Here is a 26,043-nt window from a genome sequence, read left to right as displayed (position 1 = left end):
AAAGAAGAAAGAAAGAAAGAAAGAAAGAAAGAAAGAAAGAAAGAAAGAAAGAAAGAAAGAAAGAAAGAAAGAAAAGAAAGAAAGAAAGGAAAGAAAGGAAAGAAAGGAAAGAAAGAAGAAAGAAAGAAAGAAAGAAAGAAAATGCCAGAATTGCCATTTGGGTGACTAATGGTACAATCGAAATATGAGTTATACGAAGAGGAGAAGCTACAGAAAATAGATGATGGGTTCAGTTTTGATCATTATTAGCTTTAGATAACCATTTAAGATCTCAGTAGAGAACACTACTCAACTTAAGCTACAGATCAGGGGTGTATTGAGAATTGTTAGTATATAGATGAAGCTAAAAACTTAAAAAAGGAAGTACTCACCTGAGTTGTGCTTCATCTAAGGATGAAATCCTGGAGCAGGGAAACAATGAGAAATACTGCAAAAGAGTGGAGAGAAACAGTGGGAGAAAGACAAGGAGAAGAGAGAAGGACATCTATGTCTTTATGCAACACTTTCCTGGGATTTTCATAGAAGTTACATAAAACCTATAGATCAATTGGCAGGGGGATAATGAACATTGACAATATTGAGTATTCCAATCCATAAATACAGTTTGTTTTTAATTTGGGGGGGTATTCTTTTATCAATGTTTAGTAGTTTTCAGAATATAGATTCTGTAAATGTTTTGTTAGCATTATTCCTTCATATTTCTTATTTTTGATTTTGTTATAAGTGATATTTTAAAACGTGTCTGTTATTAATTTCTAATTTCATATCTTTGTGTTCAGAGAATACAATATATAGATTTCAGAGTATTTTAAAAATTTGTTAAGGTTTATCTTTTGGCCTGAGACATATACTAGCTCAGTATATGTTCTATGGCTGTTGGAAAAAAAAAATGTGATTCTGCTATGTTGAGTGCAGTGCTCTGTAAATGTAAGTTTGATTCTGTTGGCTGATATTGTTGAGTCTTTTTATAGTCTTGATAATTTTCTGTCTAGTTCTGTCAATTTTTGAGAGAGGAATAGTGAAGTCTCCAACTGTAATTTTAGGTAGATTTTTACATTTCCTCTCTCAGCTCTGTCAGGTTTCCTTTGTGTATATTGAAGCTCTGTTAAGTGCACATACAATTATAATTATTATGCTTTCCAGATGAACTCACCATTTTATCAATATGTAATGTCTCTCTTTATCCCTTATAATTTTCTTTGCTATAATATCTATTCTAATATTGATTTTTAAACTATCTATATTATTAAATTTCAAGTGAGTTTCTTATAAACAGCATATAGTTGGGTCAGATTTTTTAATCCATTCTGACAATCTCTTTTAATTGCTGTATTCGTATTCAGCCCACTTATATTTAATATTGTTATTAATATGTCTGAATTTAGGTCTACCATTTTGTTATTTGTTTTCTGTTTTTTCCTCCCTGGTTCTTGTTTTTACTCTTTCCTTTCTATTCCTTCTTTCAGATTATTCGAACAATTTTTTATATTCCTTTTAATTTGTCTATTGTGATTTTCATGTATCTCTATAATTTTTTAAATGGTTGCTGTAGTGATAACAACATGCATACTTATCTTTCATAGTCTATTTATAATCAGTAGAATCAGTAGTTGACCACTTCAATTGGAATGTAGAAACTTTACCACCGTTGGGATCCTATCACATATGTCATGTAGTTGTCTTACATATTTTATCCACATTCATTGAAAACACCATCAATGATATACTTTTATTTTCAACTCTCAAGCATATTTTAAAGAACTCAAGAGAAAAAACAGCTTTTAAAAGGCTCTTCCTTCATTCCTATTATTCCTATATTTTTTTCTGGTACAGTTTACTTCCTGAATGAATAATTTACTTTAGCAATCTTTTTAGACTAAGTCTGCTGGCTAAAAATTCCCTTAGAATTTCTTCATTTGAAAATGTCTTTATTTCTTCTTTATTCTTGCTGCATATACAATTCTTGAGAGTTTTGTTGTTGTTGTTTCATTTTAGTACTTCAAAAATATTGTGCCACCTCTTTCTGGCCTCAGTGGTTTCTGATGAGAAATCCAGTCATTTAATTATTTGTTTCTTTATAGGTAATGGTATTTTCCTCTGGCTACTTTTAAGATTTGGGGTTTTTGTCTTTAATTTTCAGCAGTTTGACTATTACGTTTCTGGTCATGGATTTCTTCTGAAATACTCAACTTCTTAAATGTGTGGGTTTATATCTTTCTCCAATCTTGGGACGTTTTCGGCCATGATCTCTTCAAATTTTTTTCAGCACCACACTCATTTTCCTTCTGATGACATGAAAGTTAGAGTTTTTCTTTTGCTATCCCATGGGCTCCCTGAGGCTCTTTTAATTTTTTTTAAATCTATTTTTTTCCTTCTCATATTGGATCATTTCTCTTGATTCACCTTCAAGTTCATAGACTCGCTGCTCTATCATCTGTAGTTTACTATTAAGTTCTTTCAGTTATTTTTTATTTTTCAGTTCTAAAATTTCTATTTAGTTCTTTATTATATCTTCTGTTTCTTGGCTGATACTTTTCATCTTAACTTTTATTTAAAGTCTTTGACAACTCTGATATCTGTTTTATCTCGTCACTGGTGGTTATTGCCTTTTCTCATTTCAGTTGAGACTTTTGTGGCTGAATTGTATCCTGGAATTTTGAATATTTCATTATGAGACATTGGATCTTCTTTAAATTTTATGGAGAAAGTTGAATATTTGCTTTAGAAGGTATTTGACTTGGTGAGACTTGGACCATAATTTCTAATCTGCCTTCTGCGGGCCATGGTTTCAAAGTTTTCAAAGCCCTTGTGGAACTATTTAGATCAATCCCACAAGAACACAATCTACTGGTTACTTTGGGACATAGGGAAAGTTTTACTGATTAGCTCAGTTCTCAAGGTCATTGATGTGCTAATTAGTATCAGACCCATGCCTGGCTTACATGCTTGAGTAAGCCCAGAAATTCATCAAGCGCTTTGTGGAGTCTCTCTATCCTTTTCTGAGTTTGTCCCTCTCTGCCATCTATCTGGTGCCTTCCAGTTCCCTAGATCTCCCGTTTTCTGTGCTCTAGTCAAGAACACCCACTTCTATGATTGAGCCATGTTCAGGATCTACGCAGCAGGAGGATGGAGATAGAAAACAGAAAACAGAAAAGGGAGTTTGGCCTTGCCCTCTTGAAGCCACAGATTAATCAAATGGAGAAGAAAATTCCTCTCCTCAGAGCTTTTGCTCTGTAAGTTCCTTTTGCTGGCTTTAGTCACTGTCACCATCACTGCCACCGTATTGACTGAAGGCTGGGACATGAGAGAATGGAGAAAACAAGAAAGAAAAATAATCAAGTGACTTCTCCACTCTCTCCAAATATTCACAGTTCCATTTCCCACTTTTTGAGCTAAAACTAGAGTACTCACCTAGATCTCTCTGCCTGTACCATAGTGCTCCCTTCTAGGTTTGGGGTATTACTGAGTTCATGCTGAGAGACACCAGAGAAAGAAATAATGATGAACTCACCACCAGTTCAGCAGCACTTTGGTTCTAGTGTTCTTTCTCAAGCTTCTTACAGATGTTTACTTTTCAGAGTTCTCAAATAGCTGCCTGTGCATTCTATCCATGCACTGAAAGTTTTATTCGATGGGAGAAAAACATTGGAATGCTTATGCCATCTTATCCAGAAAAAGAACTGGAAGATCATTTTTTAAATAGAAAAATATTTGACCCTTCTCTGTTCTCCTTGTAAGTCACTCTGAAACTATAATAAAAATAAAAATAAATGTAAACTCTATATTCACTAAAATTCAGTTATTTACACCCTTTTACCAAATATATATAAAAGTTGTCAATCAAATTCAGAGAAGTTATCTCCACAGTAGTTGCAGATCTCAAAGCCCATAGAGCACATTTTTAAAGTAGGTGGCAAACCCTGAAGGGCAAACTCAACAATTACATTTCTGACACAATAGGGACAGAATGGATAGGCTAAAATCAGAAACTCCTAAACAGTTTTCCACCAATGAGAAGTAGAACATGTAGTCTGCAATGGGTTATTGAATAATGTTCCCCCAAAATACAAATTTACCCAAAACATCAAAATGTGATTTTATTTGGAAAGGGAGTGTTTACAGATGTAATTAGTAAATTAAGATGAGGTCGTGCTGCATTAGGGTGAGTCCTAAATACACTTATTGGTATTCTTATTAGAGGAGAAAAGGGCACACAGGGACGCACTTGGAGGAGAGAAGGCCACGTGAATAGATGCAAAGATTGAAGTGATGCAGCTGCAAGCCAAGGAAGGCCAAGTGTTGCTGGGAGCCACCAGAAGCTGGGAAGAGGCAAGGGAGGATCCTCCTTTAGAGGCTTCAAAAGCTGCATGACCTTGCCAATATGGCAATTTCAGAATTCTGGCCTCTAGAACTGTGGGAGAATAAATTTTCATTTTTTTAAGACATCAATTTTGTGATAATTTTTTAGCAGCCCCATGAAACTAATGATAAAAAAGCCAGAATAAGAAATCACCTACAAAATGACATATTTGCAGTAAGAAGTCTATCCTGACTAAAGAAAACTCTGTACTTTGACAGCCTTGCAACTACCAATCTTTGTCTGATAGGGAGAAATACAGGCTAAAAAGGACCTCACATATACAATCTTTTGACATAAAGAAATTTACCAGTGAACTAGAAAAAAGTCCAGTTAACTTAGAGACTGACCTGGCTTCTCCCACACAACAGCCTGCAAATGCCTGGGTGAAAAATTGATTTGTTCACAGATGAATAATGTGGCAGAAAAGCCCTAGGTGACCACAAATGATCCTTACCTTCTAGTATTTAGGCTCATATAACTCCCTCCCCGTGAATGTGAATGGGACCTGTGACATGCTTCTGATCGTTAGAATACCACAAAGATAATATGATGTCACTATTGTGATTACATTATATTATAGGCCAAAGATGATGAGATGTCACTCCTTGTGATTATGTTATATTATATAAGACTTCATCTTGCTAGCACATTCACTATGCTTCTTGAACTGGCCTTAAAGAAGCAAGCAGTCCTGTTGTCAACTGCCTATGGAAAGAACCATGTGGCAGAGAATTGTAGGTAGGCTCTATGAGCAGAAGGTGGTCACTAGCCAATAGCCAGCAAAAAACTGGAGTTCTCAGTCCTGCAGCCATAAGGAATTCTGCCAAGAACCTAAGCAAGCTTGGAAGCAGAATCTTCTTCAGTCATCACACTCTGGTCAATACTTTGATTTCAGGCTGATGACACTCTGAAACAGAGGACCCAGTCACACCATGGCCAAACTCCCAACCACAGACCTTGTTATAAACATATGTTGTCTTAAGCTGTTATGTCTGGGGTAATTTGTTACAAATCATAAAAAACTAATACAAATAATCAGGAAAAACCAGTACATGATCTATACAAAAAAAAAAAAAAAAGAAAAACTCTAAGAAAAAGAGAAAAACAAATGGCAAGAGAAAAATGCTCACCACCATATTACTGTCAGAGAATATGTAGAAAACAAGAACAGATATATCATCTTCAATAAAAACTTTATAAAGTAGCTTAAAACAAGAATTTAGGCTGGGTGTAATGGCCAAGATGAGTGGATCATCTGAGGTCAGGGATTCGAGACCAGCCTGGCCAACATGGTGAAACTCCATCTCTACTAAAAATACAAAAAATTAGCCAGGTGTGGTGATATGCACCTGTAATCCCAACTACTTGGGAGGCCAAAGCAGGAGTATCACTTGAACCTGGGAGTCAGAGGTTGCAGTGAGCTGAGACCATGCCATTGCCCTCTGGCCTACATGACAGAATGAGACTCCAGGAAAAAAAAAAAAAAAAAAGAAACTTAAAGGCAAACACATAAAGGTCACAGAAGATTTGTCAGACAAAAGAAGATGAAATTACTGGTAGAAACATTGGGAAAAAAATCATTATGGAAGCGAAGATTACACTGGAAACAGCAAAAGGAAACAAAAATGCTAGAAAATAAGTAAGGAATATGTAGGTCATGACTAAGAAATGCAAGAAATCCTATTTCATTTGCATTCCTGTCATTGGCAAACTCTAACCTGAAGCTATACAGAGAAAATAATTCATAGAGCTGTACTTCCTGGTTTCAGCTCTACAATACAAAATTAACTTTACAATTTTGTATTGATTTGGTAATAATGCTACTTTGGAAATACAACTAAAGAAAAAAGATTGAAAAGAAACAAACAAAGCCTCCAAGAAATATGGGACTATGTGAAAAGACCAAATCTATGTTTGACTGGTTTACCTGAAAGAGACAAGTAAAATGGAATCAACTTGGGAAACACTTTTCAGAATATTATCCAGGAGAACTTCCCCAACCTAGCAAGGCAGGCCAACATTCAAATTCAGGAAATACAGACAATACCACAAAGATATTGCTTGAGAAGGGCAACTCCAAGATACATAATTGTCAGATTCACCAAGGCTGAAATGAAGGAAAACATATTAAGGGCAGCCAGAGAGAAAGGTCAGGTTACCCACAAAGGGAAGCTCCTCAGACTAACAGTGCAGAAACCCTACAAGCCAGAAGAGAGTGGGGGACAATATTCAACATTCTTAAAGAAAAGAATTTTCAACTCAGAATTTAATATCCAGCCAAACTAAGCTTCATAAGCAAAGGAGACATAAAATCCTTTACAGATAAGCAAATGCTGAGAGATTTTGTTACCACCAGACCTCTGTTACAAGAGCTGAAGGAAGCACTAAATATGGAAAGGAACAACCCTTACCAGCCACAGCAAAAACATACCAAATTATTAAGACCATCAATGCTATGAAGAAATTGCATCAACAGGCAAAATATCTAGCTAGCATCATAATGACAGGATCAATTTCACACATAACAATATGAATCTTAAATGTAAATGGGCTAAATGCCCCAATCAAAAGACACAGACTGGCAAATTGAATAAAACGTCAAGACCCATCAGTGTGCTGTATTCAGGAGAATACATTTCATGTGCAAAGACACACATAGGCTCAAAATAAAAGAATAGAATATTTATTAAGCAAATGGAAAGCAAAAAAAAGCAGGGTTGTGATCATAGTCTCTGATAAAATAGACTTTAAACCAACAAAGAACAAAAAGAGACAAAGAAGGGTATTACATAATGGTAAAGAGATCAATGCAACAGGAAGAGCTAACTATCCTAAATATATATGCACCCAATTCAGAAGCACCCAGATTCATAAAGCAAGTTCTTAGAGACGTACAAAGAGACTTAGACTCCCACACAATAATAGCAGGAGGCTTTAACATCCCACTGTCAATTTTAGACAGATCAATGAGACAGAAAATTAACAAGGATATCCAGGACTTGAACTCAGATCTGAACCAAGCAAACCTAATAGACATCTACAGAACTCTCTACCCCAAATCAACAGAATATACGTTCTTCTCAGTGTCACATCACACTTATCCTGAAATCAACCACATAAATGGAAGTAAAGTACTCATCAGCAAATGCAAAAGAACAGAAATCGTAGCAAACAGTCTTTCAGACCACAGTGCAATCAAATTAGAACTCAGGATTAAGAAACTCACTCAAAACCTCACAACTACATGGAAACTGAATGACTTGCTCCCGAATCACTACTGGGTAAATAACAAAATTAAGACAGAAATAAAGATGTTCTTTGAAACCAGTGAGAATAGACACAACTTACCAGAATCTCTGGGACACATTTAAAGCAGTGTGTAGAGGAAAATTTATAGCACTAAATTCCCACAAGAGAAAGCAGGAAAGACCTAAAATAAACACCCTAACATCACAATTAAAAGAACTAGAGAAGTGGGCTGGGCAGGGTGGCTCACACCTGTAATCCTAGCACTTTGGGATTTGAGGCCAAGGCAGGCAGATCATGAGGTCAGGAGTTCAAGACCAGCCTGACCAACATGGTGAAACTTCATCTCTACTAAAACTACAAAAAATTAGCCAGGCATCGTGGTGCACACCTGTAATACCAGCTACTCAGGAGTCTGAGGTAGAAGAATTGCTTGAACTCAGGAGGTGGAGGTTGCAGTGAGCTGAGGTCACACCACTGCACTCCAGCCTGAGTGATAGCGTGAGAAAAAAAATAAAGGAACTAGAGAAGCAAAAGCAAACAAATTCATGATAAAAGCTCATCACCACTAGTCATTAGAGAAATGCAAATCAAAACCACATTGAGATATCATCTTACACAAGTTAGAATGGTGATTATTAAAATGTCAGGAACCAACAGATGCTGGAGAGGATGTGGAGAAATAAGAATGCTTTTACATTGTTGGTGGGAGTAAATTAATTCAACCGTTGTGGAAGACAGTGTGGCGATACCTCAAGGATCTAGAATTTGAGATACCATTTGACCCAGGTACTTGGTATATACCCAAAGGATTATAAATCATTCTACTATAAAGACGTATGCATATGTATGTTTATTGTGGCACTGTTCACAATAGCAAAGACTTGGAACCAACCCAAATGCCCATCACTGATGGACTGGATAAAGAAAATGTGGCACATAAACACCATGGAATACTATACAACCATAAAAAAGAATGAGTTTTTGTCATTTGCAGGGACATGGATGAAGCTGGAAACCATCATTGTCAGCAAACTATCACAAGAACAGAAAACCAAACACCGCATGTTCTCAAGTTGAACAATGAGAACACATGGACATAGGGAGGGTAACATCACACACTGGGGGCTAGGGGAGGAATGGCATTAGGAGAAATACCTAATGTAGATGATGGGTTGATGGGTGCAGCAAAGCATCATGGCACATGTATATCTATGTAACAAAACTGCACGTTCTGCACATGTGCCACAGAACTTAAAGTATAATAAAGTCATTATATAAAGTATGAAGTAAGACCAAGTGCAAAGGACTAAAATAACTTCAAAGATCCAAAAGTTCAGTTCACCTCCAAGATGCCTTAATATTGAGTTCTAAATTTTCCTCTAAGAGTAATATTATTTCAAGACAAAGTCTTTTGTTGCTATTGGGTTATTTATGTGTAAGAACTCATTTATCGTCCCACTCTGCTTCGTAGTGGAATTCAGGATTGTTTATCTGACCATCATAATATTTAGCTCTGTGTCCCAACCAAAATATCATCTTGAATTGTAATCTCCACATGTTGAGTGGGGGGACTTGGTGGGAGGTGATTAGATCATGGGACCAGCTTCTCTCATGCTGTTCTCATGATATGAGTGAGTTCTCAAGAGATCTGATGGTTTAAAGTGTTTGGCAGTTACCCCCTACCTCTCCTCCCACCATGTAAAATGTGCCTTGCTTTCCCTTCACCTTATGTCATGATTGTAAATTTCCTGAGACCTCTCCAGCCACGCATAACTGTAAGTCAATTAAACCGTCTTTCTTTATAAATTATCCAGTCTCAGGTACTTCTTTATAGCAGTGTGAAAATGAACTAATACAGGAAATTAGTACCAGGAGTTTGGGGCACTGGTATAAAGATACCTGAAAATGTGGAAGTAACTTTGGAACTGGTAACAGGCAAAAGTTGGAATCATTTGGAGGGGTCAGAAGAAGACAGGAAGATGTGGGAATGTTTGGAACTTCCTAGAGTCTTGTTGAATAGTTTTGACCAAAATGCTAATAGTGAGATGGACAATGAAGTCCAGGTTGAGGTGGTCTCAGATGGAGATGAGGAACTTATTGGGAACTGGAATAAAGGTCATTCTTGCTATGCTTTAGCAAAGAGACTGTGGCATTTTTACCCATACCCTAAAGATCTGTGGAACTTTGAACTTGAGAGAGATAATTTAGGGTGTCTGGCAAGACAAATATCTAAGCAGCAAAGCACTCAAGGTGTAACCTGGATGTTTCCAAAAGCACATCATCTTATGCATTCATAAAAAGATGATCTGAAATTAAAACTTATTTTTAAAAGGGAAACAAAGCATAAAAGTTTGGAAAATTTGCAGCCTGACCGTGTGGTAGAAAAATATATACATTTTATTTTTTCTAGGGAGAAATTCAAGCTGGCTGCAGAAATCTGCATAAGTAACAAGGAGCCAAATGTTAATCACCAAGACAATGGAGAAAATGTCCCAGGACATTTCAGAGATTTTTACGGCAGCCCCTCTAATCACAGGCCCAGATGCCTAGGAGGGAAAAATTTTTTCTTGAGCCAGGCCCAGGCCCCCACTGCTCTGTGCAGCCTTGGGATATGGTCCCTTTCCTCCCAGCTATTCCAGTTTAAGCCATGGCTCAAAGGGGCCAAGGTACAGCTCAGGCCATTGCTTTAAAGGGTGTAAGATCCAAGCCTTGGCAGCACATTGGCAGCTTCCATGTGGTGTTAAGCTTGCAGGTGCATCGATGACAAGAGTTGAGCTTTGGGAACCTTTGCCTAGATTTCAGAGGTTGTATAGAAACACCTGGATGTCCAAGTAGATATCTGCTGCAGGGGTGGCGCCCTTATAGAGAACCTCTACTAGGGCAATGCAGAAAGGAAATGTGGAGTTGGAGCCCCTTCACAGAGTCTCTACTGGGGCACTGCCTAATAGAGCTGTGAAAAGAGGGCCACCATCCTCCAAATCCCAGAACGACAGCTTGCACCATGGGTCTGAAAAAGCCACAGGTACTCAATGCCAGCCTATGAAAGCAGCCATAGGGACTGAACCCAGCAGAGCCACAGGCCTTGGAAGCCTACCCTTTGCATCAGCATGCCCTGGATGTGAGACATCTAGGAGATTATTTTGGAACTTTGGGAGTCAATGACTGCCCTGTTGGGTTTCGAATTTGCATGGGATCTGTATCCCCTTTTTTCAGCTAATTTCTCCTACTTGAAATGGGAGCATTTACCCAATGTCTGTACCCTCATTGTATCTTAGAAGTAACTAACTTGCTTTTGATTTTATAAGCTTATAGATGGAAGAGACTTGTTTTTTTCTCAGATGAGACTTTGAACTTGGACTTTTGGGTGAATGCTGGAATGAGGTTAGAATTTGGTGGACCGTTGGAAAGTCATGATTGTATTTTGAAATGTGAGAAGGACATGAGATTTGGTAGGGGCCAGGGCAGAATGATATAGTTTCGCTCTATGTTACCACCAAAATCTCATCTCAAATGGTAATCCCCAAGTGTTGAGGGAAGGACATGATGGGAGGTTATTGGATCCCTGGTGCAGTTTCCTCCATGCTGTTCACATGTTAGTGAGTGAGTTCTCATGAGATCTGAGGGTTTAAAAGTGTTTGGCAATTTCCCGTTCACTGTCTCTCCTGCCATCATGTAAGACATGCCTTGTTTCCCCTTCACCTTCTGCCATGATTTTAAATTTCCTGACGCCTGCCCAGCCATGCAGAACTGTGATTCAATTAGATCTTTTTTCCGTAAATTACCCAGTCTTGAGTAGTTATTTATAGCAGTGTGAAAATGGAATGATACATCTCTCAACCCAAATGAGCAGAAGAAAGGGAATTTTTATTTCCTAAAAGGTATTACTATCTCATTGGACTAGTTAACTAAAAATATTGAATGCCAGGCTCTAGAGTTAACTTTGCCATCTGGGAAATTAAGAGCAACTGAAAGCTTCTGAAAATAAGAATTACATGAGGAAAGTGAATAGATTTCTAAGATTAATTAGGAGTTATCTGGGGGGGAAAGAGAGATGAAAATAAGAGATATTATAGAATCCTAGAATGTTGGAGCTGGAACAATCTTTTAAGGATGGAAGTAGAGAGACTTATTTAAGTCAATGATGTGAAGACAGAATTAGCACTAAAATGCATGTCTCCTTACTCCTATATTTTCATTCTTTCTGTAACAGACCAGGCTGAGTTCACTAAAGGGGAGTATATTGTACTTTGAAATTGGCTACTGGTTGGAGAGGGGACATCAAAGATAATGCCTGAGAACTAAGAGAAAGGGGCACTATTTTTGGGAAATTATCTTATTTTTTAGAGAAAGAAGAAATTTTATCTAAAATTTTATGGACTTTCTTTTTCTTTCTAGGTAATGCAGATCGTGATGAAGCCGTATGTATGTATTGTCCTTTATTTCTTAAACAATTTAACTACTTTATGTGAAATCCAGCTTTCAATTGCTTCTTTATTTACAGATTACCAATTTTGGTATCCAAAATGGGAAGTGCCCCGGCCAATTGTGTGTGATCCACTGTGCACGTTCATTTTATTATTGAGAATATTATGTTTTATGCTGTGTGTCACAACTGTTTTGATAGTACAGTCTCATTTTCCAAATATCTTGTTGGAACGACAAATTATATTTACCCCTGAGGAATCCGAAGAAGAGAAAGAAGAAGAGGAAAAAGAGGAAAAGAAGAAAGAGAAAGAGGAAACGGAAATGGAATTGGAAATAATGGAAATGGAGGAGGAAAAAGAAGAGGGAGAGGAGGAAGAGGAGGAAACACAAAAAGAAAAGATGGAGGAAGAGGAAAAATAAGAGGAGGAAGAAGAGGAAGATGTATCACCAACATAAGCCAAAAGTATAATACAAAAAAGACAGAAAAAAAAAGGAAAGTAAAACACTGAGTTTTAACGAGAAAGAAAACATGCAAACCACTATTGGAATGTTTTTTATTCCCTTCTCTCCTGTGCTTATTCAATAAATTTAAATTTGTAAAACAAAGAAACAAACAAAAAACATGTAAGCATTAAGGTGAGCTCTTCGACGCTAAGAACAGATACAGATGTAACATGAAAAACACTGAAAAATATTTGACCAGTCTAATTAATCTTAATATTTCACCATGTTATTCTAATGAAAGAGGGAATTTTTATTTTCTAAATATGTTCCCATCTCTGTGCTTTCAGTATTTTCTAAATGAGTTAATACATTTTTCAAGTATTAAATGACATTATTCATTTAAGGTGCTTAAGATCATTCCAAGTTCAGATAATTCCAAGAAAAACCATTGAATAAATATTGTTGGGTTTTTGTTTTTACTGTTACTGTCATAGTTGTTATTGGTGGTAGTGGTATTTTTCATATGACATTAAGGCATCTACTATTATTATTTGTCTTTGTGGTATATGCTCTTGGAATGATTTAAGTGGTACCTGTACATCCTGCTAGGATGCAAATTTATTATTTCTAATTTATGTTCAACATTTCAGTAAAAACTTGCTGTAATTTTCTGCCACCAAAGGTTAATAAATGCCAGAATTTTAATTAGTTGTGGTGGGAGAATCTGGATGCTTCCAAATTTATATGATAAAATAAATTTTCTAAAAATTATTTACTTATGTAGCAAAAGTTCACAAATTAATAACTACTTACCACTAGTAATACTAATAAATGAACTAAATAAAAATACCTAGCAAAGGAGATTTCTTTAGCTATAAAATAAATGAATAGTACTAGATGACCACTAAGATCTCTTCATCAATAAATATTCACGGATCAACTTTGTAAAGGAATTAGTAGTATCTGTGGAGTATACCAAGCCAACACCTGGGGAAAGGACCTGATTTCCATGAAAATATTCCTGAACTGAGCACCTTATGTGGCAAAATGGTAAACAACTTTTATTACTCAGTTTTAAAATATGCAAAAAGAAATGTATACTATTTTTCTAATTGCCATTCCATGCTTACCTGTCTTATTGTTGCACACTTATTAGAACTCAATGTGATTTAGATGTGAAAGGTTAATATAATTCTATTTATGACAGGGACTTAGAGAACTCATTCTAATTGAGAATCAGAGGCTTAATAAACCTGAAGGTTTAAGTGAAAGAAATGACATTGAAAGAAAGAATCACTGCATACCTGATGTTTTCAAATGAAACAATCTCAATTTTCCAATTTTGGTAGAATATTGTGTTCTAAAGCCACATTTCTCAATGAATAGTTCCACTAGGGAGGAAAAAAAATCCTAGCGTAGCCAAATACCTCAAATGGTATAAATGCTATGTGTATTAACTCTGTTATTTTTTAGTTGTATCAATATTGTGTTAAAAGCCTGTTCCTAAGTAGGGCAAGATCAGAATTATATTAAAAAGCCCTGAGCTATTCTCTTGGACTTTACTGTTGCTGTTTGGTTTGTTTCCTTTGCTTGTTTTTTTTCCAAGAGCTCTTCTTTGTAGAAATTAGATATTTTTCAATCTATAAAGAGCTTCTCTTCTACCAGTCCCCTGAGAAAAAGCCTTAGGTACAGAAAAGGGCTAGCTCTCTACAGGGATGTTATTTATTATTATTATTGTACATTTTTGTCTTACTTCATAGCTTCCAAAGTCCTTTCATGTAACTATTTCATATTCAAACCGTTCTTGTGGAGCTGGCATTGCCTCCATTTTTAAAATAAGAAAACTGACCTTGGATTTGTGAAGATTTGATGCATTTACAAGTACAATTTCTTCATTTCTTAATTCCCACACATGACTAACTTGTCATATATCTGTATGCCTAACAGTCCCTGGGCCTGGTCCATGAAACCATTTTCTCCTAGGCCCCCAGGACTGTGATGGGAGGGGCTCCCATGAAAACCTCTGACATGGCCTGGAAACATTTTTCCCATTATCTTGGAGATTAACATTCAGCTTCTCATTACTTTTTTGTTTGTTTGTTTCCAAAGAAAAAAAAATTATTTCTCATTAAAAAAAACAACAACAACAAAATTTATTTAATTAAGCATAAAGTTACTTTCACATTTGTCTACAACCAGGGTAAATACAGTTCTTGGCATAAAGACACAGCCTCCCCACCTGCAAGATTATATATATAAAATTCCCACCATTATTTATATAATAGTGGAATTTTTAATTGAATTAAAATAGTTATATTATCTAGAATAAAATAAAATGGATATAATTTACTCATAAGATTCATATTTAAATCTTTGTTTACAAGATACTATCCTGAGAATTATAATTCCATTAAGCTTCAATTTGAGTAAAAGCGTAATCTCTTAAATAACAGCAGTTACTTAAACTGAAAATGAGATCAGTCAAAATTAATTTTGAAGAGAGCAAAAATATTGTCAGGTTTCTTGCTGTGGCTCTGGATGTTCAATAGAGGGCTCGTTTGAAGGCAAAATCAACCCTTCTAACTTCAGAATATGAGGGTGGGGGGAAATCCAGGCCTTGGGGAAAGATAAGGAGGAAAACTCCTCAGTGGATAGACATTTCTCATTGCAAATGGAGTATGTGGTAGACCTGGGAAATCCCTTAGTGGAAAGTAATCTTGAGAAGCTCCAAACATGGTTCCTGGAGGAGGTAGGGAGAAAGGAGGTCCTCTTCTCATGAAGGAGCTCCTTGTATCCACTGGAAACAATGGAGCTTTAATTGGAGTAACAGGTGGAGGAACAAAGCCAGGGCCAGTTGCTTCATTTTCAGCGGGGAGAGATGAATCAGGCACATTTAAATTACCAAGATCATCTTTGGTATCATTTCTACTGGATTCCATTTCTAAAGGGATTGACCCATCCATTTTATCCAAAGAAGGCATATTAAAACTTCTGAGTTCAGCTGGTCCAGACAGTCTACCAGAATTAGAATAAAATCTGTCTTGCCTTTGTGGAGGAAGAGCTGAATCAGGATATGATTGTCGTGGTGGAGGAAACACTATCCTACAGCCTGTTCCCATGGAGGTGACAGGGACAGTGTCAGGAGGAGCCCTATGAGTACTGGTTAAACTAAAACAGCTTGATTCTTCACTTTCATTGGTAATCTGATGGTTCAGGGGATTCCCAGGGCCTCTTGAGCCTCTTCCTCCTCCCCCTGGAAGCAAAGGTGAGAGTCTGAGTGGACCCTTGAACAAAACTGGAGGAGAGACAAAAGCTCTCATTTCAAATGAAGACCAATCCAATGGTGAAGGACCATGTCGGGAATGCTCCCTCAATTGCTGTATTCAGAACATCAAGTTCATAAGGATCTTTTTCTAAAAGTTCAAATTTAAACACTGTTTCAGTTCATTTTTGTCTGTTGTAAGCATTTTCTGTCCTTAAATTCATTGAGGCTTCTTTCAGCAGTCTGAGCTGCCAACCAATTATCATGTGGTTTTTTCTCATATGAAGTAAACTGCCCTTAATAATAATGAATAGTTCTCTCCAATTCTTCTTCAAGATCTTTGGCTCACTTTCTATAGGTCTCCAGCTCTTCAGTGTCATGGCTAATCTTTTTACCTACTTTAGAAAGTTTCTCTTCTTTTCTAACTGGTAATTTTCCTCTACTGTTAATTTCGCATGGAGTTTCATTTCATTTTCATGATATAATTCAGTCATTAAGTCTCTGTTGAAACTTCTGATTCTCACTTTCAAAATGTGTTTTCTGACTGCAAAGATGCTTGTTCAGTCTGAAGGTTTTCAATATACTCTGTAAGCTCTTCCTTTGTTTTATTAACTTCAGCTAACTGAATATAAATTTGTTTTCTTTCTCCTAAGCTTTTTAAAGAGGATTTAACTTAGCAACATGAATCAGTTTCTTCAAAACCCCTTTTGGAGGATTATCTAAGTAAGCACCATTTTCTGATTCACTGTCCACTTCTAATTCCAAGTTATCATCATCCATTACATCTTCTCCAAGCATAGCAGCCCAATCATTCATCTTTGGCAAGCGTTCAGTCAGAATCTTGATGTGATTTTCTTTATCTTTTAGATCTTGCTCTGCGTGTACTTTGGAGTCTTCAAATGTTATTTTCTGTTTATTAAGTTCACTCACTTGTTCTTTCCATACTTCAGCTTCTTGCAAAAGCTGTTTCTGGTTTTCCTGAAGTTGAGTATTTTCAGTCAAAGCATCTTTTATTGCTATCTTCACTATTCTTCATTCATTTGAAATATCTTGAAGGTCATTTTGGCTTCAGCTACTTGTGATTTGAGGGATTTTGACTCATATTCTAGAGACTGTAATCTTTTTGAAATATCCACTGTCAATTCATCTTGTTCAGAATGTTTAGATTTCTCTTCTTTTAACTCTTTTACTAAACAGGGTATTTCATCCTGAAGTTCCGCATTGGACCTGTTCAGCTTTTCACAGGTTGCCTCCAAACGTTGCACTTCTGTTGCCTCCTTCTTAAAGCTGGCATCCATTAAAGATGACTCTACTTCATAGCTTCATACTCTTTTTGAACAAGGCTAAATTTTTCATGTAGTTTACATTTTTCTTCAAGTAGTCCAGAAAACGTTACAGCAAGCTTTTTCTCTCTTTCCAGATAAAGCCGACTTCTAACTGATCTAAAAATTCTCCAAAAAAAAAAAAAAAAAAAAGGAAACAGCAAAAAATCCTACAATAGCTGCCCATATCACCAATTCCCATAAAAAAATACCATAAGGATTAGAATCTGGTCGCATACCATCAGGCAGTGATGCCACAACCCTGCATAGCACCTCCAGGACCAGTCAAAAGTGAGGCTGAGGGGTAGCCCTGGGCTCCTCCATAATGCCAAGGGTGCTCTGGCAGTCACTGCAGTAACCCTGGCCTGTTGGGGTCACAATGGGGGACAGAGAACAAGCAGCCTTTGGTCTGGAACCCTAATCTGCACATGGCAACCAGAGCAGACTACTGTGGAGCCAGCTGTGGGGGGGAACTGGGGCACCCACGGGCCTCACAGGCCCACACTGCCCACCCTGGCTCCCTTGTTACACTTTACAACCTGAGGCAGTGCAGGTTCAAGCCCGACCCGCACAAGCCTGCAATGCACCCTGTCCTCGCCACTCCATCGCCCCACCCCTCTGTTTGGTTTCTATTTCTTTTCTCTTTTTTTCCTTTTCAAGTTTCTGCAGCCACCTTCAATTTCTCCTCAGAAAATAGTTGTTTCTTTTCTATCACAATGTCAGGCTGCAAATTTTCCAAACTTTTATGCTCTGCTTCCCTTATAAAACTGAATGCCTTTAACAGACACAAGTCGCCCCTTGAATGCTGTGCTGCCTAGAAATGTCTTCCTCTAATACCCTAAATCATCTCTTTCAAGTTCAAAGTTCCACAAATCTCTAGGGCAGGGCACAATGCCACCAGTCTCTTTGCTAAAATATAACAAGAGTCACCTTTACTCCAGTTACCAACAAGTTCCTCATCTCCATCTGAGACCACCTCAGCCTGGACCTTATTGTACATATCACTATCAGCATTTTTGTCAAAGCCATTCAACAAATCTCTAGGAAGTTACACACTTTCCCACATTTTCCTGTCTTCTTCTGAGCCCTCCATACTGTTCCAGTCTTCTGCTTGTTACCCAGTTCCAAAGTCGCTTTTACATTTTCAGGTATCTTTTCAGCAATGCCTCACTCTAACTGGCACCAATTTACTGTATTAATCCATTTTCACACCACTGACAAAGACATACCCAAGACTGGGCAATTTATAAAAGAAAGAGGTTTATTGGACTTACAGTCCCACATAGCTGGGTTGTCCTTACAATCATGGCAGAGGACAAGGAGGAGCAAGTCACATATTATATGGATGGCAGAAGGAAAAGAGAGAGCCTCTGTAGAGTAACTCCCATTTTAAAACTGTCAGATCTTGTGAGACCCATTCACTATCATGAGAACAGCATGGGAAAGACCTGTCCCTATGATTAAATCATCTCCTACTGGGTCCCTCCCACAACATGTGGGAGCTGCAGATGAGATTTGAGTAGGGACACAGAACAAAACCATATCACTATCCAAAATAAAAGAAATCATTATATTGAAAAAACACCTGCACTCATGTTTATCATAGCACTATTCACAAAAACGAAGTCATGAAATCAACCCAAGTGGCAAATATTTAATGCCACTGTTATCATTTCTGCACTGTTGTCATTTCTGATTGTATTTATTTGAATTGTCTCTTTTATTCTTGGTTATTCTAATGATCATTCTGTCAATTTTTTTATCTTTTCAAAGAGCCAATTTTTTTTGTTGTTTTTTGATCCTTTGTATCATTTTTTGGTCTTCATCTCATTTAGTCCTGCCTTGATCTTTGTTATTTCTTTTCTCTTCTAGCTTTAGGTTTGGTTTGTTTTTGCTTTTCTAGGTTTTGTTTTTGTTTTTGTTTTTTGTTTTTGGTACAATGTTAGGTTGTTAATTTGAGATCTTTCTATCTCTTTAATGTAGGCATTTAACACTATAAACTTTCCTCTTAGAACTGCTTTTGCTGTATCCCAGAGGTTTTAGTATGTTGTGTCTCTAGTTTCAAAAATGTTTTATTGATTTCTGCCTTAATTTCATTATTTACCCAAAGACTATTCAGGAGCAAGTTGTAATTTCCGTGTATTTGCATAGTTTTGAGATTTCCTCTTGGTATTGATTTCTAATTTTATTCCACTGTGGTACAAGAAGATACTTGATATGATTTTTATTTTTTTAATGTATTGAAACTTGGTTTATAGCCATGCACATGATCTATTTTAGAGAATGTTCTATGTACAGATGAGAAACGTGTATATTCTGCAGTTGTGCCAACTGTTCTATAAATATTTATTAGGTCTAGTTAGTCTAGAGTCCAGTTTCAGTCTAGACTTTCTTTGTTAATTTTCTATCTCAATAATCTGTCTAGTATTTTCAGTTGGATATTGATGTCCACCAGTATTATTTCATTGCTGTTGGTCTCTTTTCTTACATCCAGGAATATTTGTTCTATGAATCTGGGTGGTCCAGCTTGGGGTACATATATCTTAAGATTGTTATATCTTCTTATTTAATTGATCCCTTTATCATTATCATTTATATACAGCTAGTGCTCGACTTACGACCACGATTGGTTCTGACAGACCGGTCGTAACACGATTTGGTTGTAAGTTGAGTAGCCTATATGTAAAGTACTGTGAAATGATGTTATAAAAATCTCTAAGTCATATTTTATCATAATTTTCTTTCGTTATTGTTATATATCATAATTTTCTTTGTTCATTGTATGCCATTTGTATCATCTCTACACCATTTTGTTTCTTATTTTTACATTCGTCAGGTTTAAGTAAAACACTGCATTACCAGTACAACTGGTTTAATATTTGCAAAACATACAAAATTACAAAATTACAAAATACAGGTGCATACAAAAATACAAAATATTGGTGTAAAAAATACTATAGGAAACATTTCATTGGCCTTTAATGTAGCAATCGAACCTTGGTCCATAGGCTGGATGAGTGGAGTCATGTTTGGCGGAAGAAAAACAAATTTTATATCTGGATGGAGATCACCTAGATGTGGTGGGTGTCCAGGCGCACTATCGAGTAGCAATAAAATCTTGAAAGGAATATCTTTCTCCAAACAATATTCTCAAACTTGAGGAATAAAACAGATCATAAACCAGTCTTCAAACAATACTTGTGTCATCCATGCTTTACATTGAGAACAAAAGTAGATGGGCAGTGTGTGCTTGTTAACATTCTTGAACGCACGCAGGTTGTCTGAGTGATAAATTAAGAACGGCTTCAGCTTAAACCCTGCAATGTTCCCACCAAGCAGCAGAGTTAGCCTATCCTTAAATGCTTTAAATCCCAGCATGCTTTTGGCCTCTTTGCGAATATAAGTGTGTGCTGGCATCCGTTTCCAAAATAATCCAGTTTCATCATCATTGAAAATCTGTTCTGCTAAATATCCCTCATCTGTAATTAATTCATCCAGACTACCAACAAACTTACGTGCTCCTTCCTCATCTGCACTCACTGCTTCTCCAGTCACTCGAACACTATGCATTTGGAATCTTTTCTTGAATCTCTGGAACCAGCCAGTGCTTGCTACAAATTCTTGACTGTAATCTTCTCCAGCACGCTCCTTCAGAGTCTGAAATAGACTCCTCGCCTTCATCTGCAGAGTAAAAAGACTTAATGGTGTCTGTTTTTGAATTTGATCTTCCATCCAAATATATAGCAATTTCTGCATTTCGTGGATGGGCCCACTTTGTTGCTTTGTTATAACTGTTGATCACATGGGTGCAGAACCTTTCACAGCTTCACAAATTCTTTCTTTATCTTTCAAAATCATCAACACAGTTGAGTGTGATAACTTCGTATCATGTGCAATCACATTCACTTTCTTTCCTCCTTCATACTGCTTAATTACCTTCATTTTCGAGTCGAGATCGATGGCCTTTCTTTTCTTCTTGGCAGGCTGAGGTGTAGACAAAGTCAATTTCCTCTTGGTAGACATCTTGGGAGGGGTTTGATGAAAAATATCCAAGACACAAAACACAAATTGCTGTACCAAGTCTGGGATAACAGTTGAAATGGTGCATGTGGAGATGGTAGTGCTGCCGGAAGCTGGTCCGCACTGTCATACACCCAGCTGGGCAACGTTTGCACTGCCAGACGTGGAGCAGTCGTGGCTAGTGATTGTGGTCGTAAAGTCGAATGGTCGTAAGTTGCATAGGTCGTAAGTCGATCAATACCTGTAATGATCTTCTTTGTCTTTTTTTTTCTTTTTTACTTTTGTTGATTTAAAGTCTGTTTTATCTGATATAAGTATACTATTCCTGCTCACTTTTGGTTCCCATTTGCATAGAATGTTTTTCTCACCTCTGTACTTTGAGTCTTTACCCATTACATGGCATTCTTGTAAGCAGCATATAGTTGAATTTGTCATTATATTCAATTCACCAATCTAAACCTTTAAAGTAGAGCATTTAGTTCATTGGCATTCAAGATTAATATTGATATGTGAAGTATTGTTCTTGTCATAATGTTGTTACCTAGTTGCTTTCTAGTTTCATAATTGCTTTATAAGACCCATGAGTTTTATACTTTTCTGTTCTTTTATGATGGCAAGTATTATCCTTTTGTTTCTATGTTTAGAATTTCTGTGAGCATTTCTTTAAGGGCCGGTCTAGTGTTAACGAATTCCCTTAGCATTTGCGTGTCTGAGAACTGTTTCATTTCTCCTTCATTTATGAAACTTGGCTTAGGAGGATACAGAATTCTTGGCTGGCAGTTTCTTTCTTTAAGAAGATTAAAAATGGAACTCCAGTCTCTTTTGAGTTGTAAGATTTATGTTGAGAAGTCTTCTGTTAGACTGATGGGATTTCCTTTATAAGTTATATTCTTCTCTCTTGCTGCTTTTAGGATTTTTTCTTTCACATTGACTTGAATAGTCTGAAGACTATATACCTTCATGAGGTATGTCTTGTACAGTATCTTCTAGGGGTTCTTTTTGCTTCTTGTATCTGTATGCCTAATTCTCTGGCAAGACTAGAAAGGTTTCCCAAATTGTCCCCTCAGATAGCTTTTCCAAGTGTTTTACTCTTTCTTCTTCTTGTTTAAGAAGGTTTCACTTTTTCTTCTTCTTGTTTAACTCATAAGTTTGGTCAATTTACATAATTCCATATTTCTTGAAGGCTTTGTTGATTTATTTTTTAAACTTTTGTCTGCCTATGTTAAAGGATTGGTATTCAAGCTCTGAAAGTCCTTTGTATGCTTGGTCTAGTCTATTGTTAAAGCTTTCAGTTGTATTTTGTAATTACTTCAATTTCTTTCAATTTCCAGAAGTTCTGTTTGTTTTTTAATATGTATTTCTTTAGTAATTGTTCGTGTTCCAACATTTTTTCTAATTTCTTTCTGTTGGTTTTCAACTTTATCTTGGATCTCATTGAGCTTCCTTTTGAATTCTTTATCTGTCATTTCAGAATTTTTATTCTGATTAAGATCCGTTGCTAGAGAGCTACTGTGATCCTTTAGGGATGTTGAAACACTCTTTTTTTATACTGTTGGAATTCTTATGCTGATTCCTTCTCATCTGAGAAAGGTATAATTTCTTAATTTGGAATTTACTTTCATTTGAATGAGACTTTTTCCCTCAAGGATGTGACTGTAATGAATGTTGTGTGTGGTCATTTTGCTTTGATTCTAGGTGCTTTCAGTAAACCACGATTTTGTATGAATTTCTTAGTTATAGATAGCTTTTGTGTGGTGGTTTTCCTAAATGCTGATTGTAGTAGCAATGTATTCAGTATATGATTAGGCTCACTACCTTCTTCAGGGCTGAGAGTGCAGAGGCCTCAGGAAGTTTATCTCATTTCCTAGCACTGTGCTCTTCTGTCAGCAGGTTTTATATTTGGTTGGGCACTTCAGTTTTCAGTCCAGTAGGTGATGCTTATGGGCCTCACCCTTTGTGCAAGCTTAGGCCAGTATGCACACCATCAGTGGGGGTGAATTCACCCCCAGTAGCCCTAGAAATGTTCTCCCCAGGTGCTACTATGCCAATTCTCAGCAGGGACATCCATAGCAATAGATGAGGGTGGAAGAAGACCCCATTTCCATGTCCATTCCAGGCACTGGTACTGCCTGGCTGCTGGGGTGAAACCACCTTCCTCCCCTACAAAGTCCAGTACCACACCCATGTCTCCACTGGGAGGGGCACAATCATCTTCCTTTCACAAGCAGGGAGCTCTCAGGCAGAAGAGAGTGCCCAGTCTGGTTTTCTTTGTCCCAAAGGGTGCTTTGGCACATTCTCCCTTTGGGATAAGGTGAGTGTGTGATTTTTGATCTGCACTTGGCTGAATCCACAGACACAGCCCCTGAAGATATGGAGGGCCAACTGTACTGCCTCTATCCTGGAACTTTAGCTGCACCTTCAAAAGACAATGCTAATTCTTTATTGTCCAGCAGTTTCTACATAGTGTGATGTATAATACAACCAGTAGTTTTCATAGTCAGTGCTCCCCTCCTGAAACTCCTTTATTGTAAAGTGAGACCTCTGATTGGATGCTCACTTCTGTGGGATTCTATGCCTGTGAATCATGAACTCAGTAAATCCATAAATTGTGGTGTTTGCTCAGACTCTGAGGGCTGGAAAGTCCAATCCATATCTGGAATGGGTGGCAGAACAGGTGTCTGTTCCAATGAGAAAGAACTATTAACTTTTCCAGGATTGAAGGGACTAATATAATCAATTTGTTACAAAATTCCAGTTGATCTTTTCAAAGAATAGTGGCATGGTGGGGACTGATCTACATTGTTAATAGGTTGTACATACAGAGGCATTTTGATCAGCCTCAATAAGTGGAAGTTCATACAAATGGACTTATGTGTTGCATTCATGCATTCCCTTTGCCTATAATACTTACTCTGCTTAGCAAAAGGACCAAGGCTGGCTAATGTCAACTAGTTGAGTCATTTTGTCTATTGATTATTCAGTGGCTGTGGTGGGCATTAATCTGTAAAGACTTTTCACACACCATTCCCACTCCCATATCTCCACTAATATGCCATTGGCCAAGACCCTCTTATTTCTGATCTTCCAATTCTTTTGTTTCTAAACCCCGACCTCTGGCCAGGCATTTGCCACAGTTCACGCTTATTTTAACCTTAGGCCACTTCTGCTTTCATACAAAGTAAATAGTCAGGTGTACCCAAAGTTTCACCTTGAAAATTTTCTCTCATCACTGTCTTTCAAGGCCACCCTGAGTATGGCTGTAATGCAGCCATTGTCCATTTTTAGCTTGTACCCACCTGTCAAGCTAACCAACAGATAAACCAAGAACAAACTTTTTTTTATTTTCTTTATCTAGTGAGACAGGAACCCCTCTCTCATATGATGCTAGGCGTGAGCTGAAAGAGGTGTATTGGTACAACTGTGGTGGGTGATATGGAGGTCTAGGTTGTCTGCTTATGTAGTTTACTTATGCCCTCTGTTCCTACTTAGATACAATCTTAAATGTACTATTTACATCTTATATGTATGCTGTAACTGGAACTTCCTAACTTTATGATTTAATCTGACAAAACACAAATCGTGATGAATGGTTCTGGATACACGGTCATTTGGTATCCTATCAGGTTCTATGCATCTGTCTTTGTAGTAGAGAACACAGGTGCAACAATTTGTCATTTACTTCAGATGAGTTGTATCAGCATTTTCCTGACCCCTGAATCTCTAAAATTCTTATTGAAGTGACAGATTCATCTGGAGTGCATATGTCTTACCAAGACCTTCCGTATGCTAGTCACTTCTTGTTCATCCTGCCAGATCAGAATGATGCCATTAATATAATAAATCAATTTGAAATTGTACAGGATTGCAGACAGTCCAGAGCTCTTCTAAATATTTTCTGTCAATGGGTAGAACTGTTAACATAGCTCTAGGCCAAAATTTGATTCCTTCCATGTGAATGCAAACTATTTCTGATTATGTTGATTGATTAGGAGTAAAAACACATTTGCCAAACTAATGCTGCACACTATACATGTGAGGATTTATTAATCTGTTCAGGCAATAATATGACATCCAGCATGGCAGCTATGACTGGTTCTGTTCCTTGGTTGACCTTGTGGTAGTCCTCAGGCTTTCTCCAAGATCCATCTATTTTCTGCAGAGACAATACTAGTCCATTAAAAATACATAGGATAGGCCAGGCATGGTGGTTGGTGCTTGTAATTCTAGCACTTTGGGAGGCTGAGGTGGGTGGATTACCTGAGCTCAGGAGTTTGAGACTAACCTGGGCAACATGGTGAGACCCCACCTCTACTAAAAAACAAAAAAATTAGCCAGGTATGGTGGTGCATGCCTGTAATACCAGCTACTCAGGAGACTGAGTATAGCTGTCAGGAGGCATGAGAATTGCTTGAACCTGGGAGGTGGAGGTTGCTGTGAGCTGAGATTGTGCCACTTCACTCCAGCCTAGGCAACAGAGTGAGAGTCTGTGTTATGGTTTGGCTGTGTCCACACCCAAATATCAGCTTGAATTATATCCCCCAGAATTTCCACATGTTGTGGGAGGGATCCAGGGGGAGGTAATTTAATAAAGGAAGTCAGTCTTTCCCATGCTATTCTCATGATAGTAAATAAGTCTTACAAGATTTGGTGGGTTTTTCAGGAGTTTCTGCTTTTGCTTCTTTCTCATTTTCTCTTTCCACTGCCATGTAAGAAGGGCCTTTCACCTCCTGCCATGATTTTAAGGCCTCCCCGGCCATGTACAACAGTAAGTCTAATTAAACCTCTTTTTCTCCTAGTCTTGGGTATGTCTTTATCAGCAGTGTGAAAACAGACTAATACACTCTGTCTCCAAAATACAGATGATAGGGACTACTATTCCTCCAATTTTTAAATCATTAAAGGAGAACCAATCTCTGCGTGTTTCAGGAAACAATATTGTTTTCTCTTTTCTTTTTTTTTTT

General features: G+C 37.3%; 1 protein-coding gene and 1 pseudogene across 2 annotated transcripts in view; one reads left to right on the top strand and one right to left on the bottom strand.

Annotated features, from left to right (window-relative positions):
* Positions 1-14,027, top strand: part of GLIPR1L2 (GLIPR1 like 2) — a 41,496-nt gene extending 27,469 nt beyond the window's left edge. For both annotated transcript variants that reach the window (XM_037739290.1, XM_017530636.2), the window contains 2 exons: positions 12,005-12,031; positions 12,111-14,027. In XM_037739290.1, coding sequence (XP_037595218.1) covers positions 12,005-12,031; positions 12,111-12,454 — 371 coding nt within the window. In that variant the 3' untranslated portion in view covers positions 12,455-14,027. The remainder of the gene's footprint in view (positions 1-12,004; positions 12,032-12,110) is intronic.
* An 808-nt stretch (positions 14,028-14,835) lies between these two features.
* LOC108305866 lies at positions 14,836-17,416 on the bottom strand (annotated as a pseudogene).
* Between the last annotated feature and the right edge of the window lie 8,627 nt (positions 17,417-26,043).

The sequence above is a fragment of the Cebus imitator genome, unplaced genomic scaffold (genome assembly GCF_001604975.1).
Source record: "Cebus imitator isolate Cc_AM_T3 unplaced genomic scaffold, Cebus_imitator-1.0 Scaffold67, whole genome shotgun sequence".
Taxonomy (NCBI): Eukaryota; Metazoa; Chordata; class Mammalia; order Primates; family Cebidae; genus Cebus; species Cebus imitator.
This window is presented reverse-complemented; position numbering and strand designations above follow the sequence as displayed.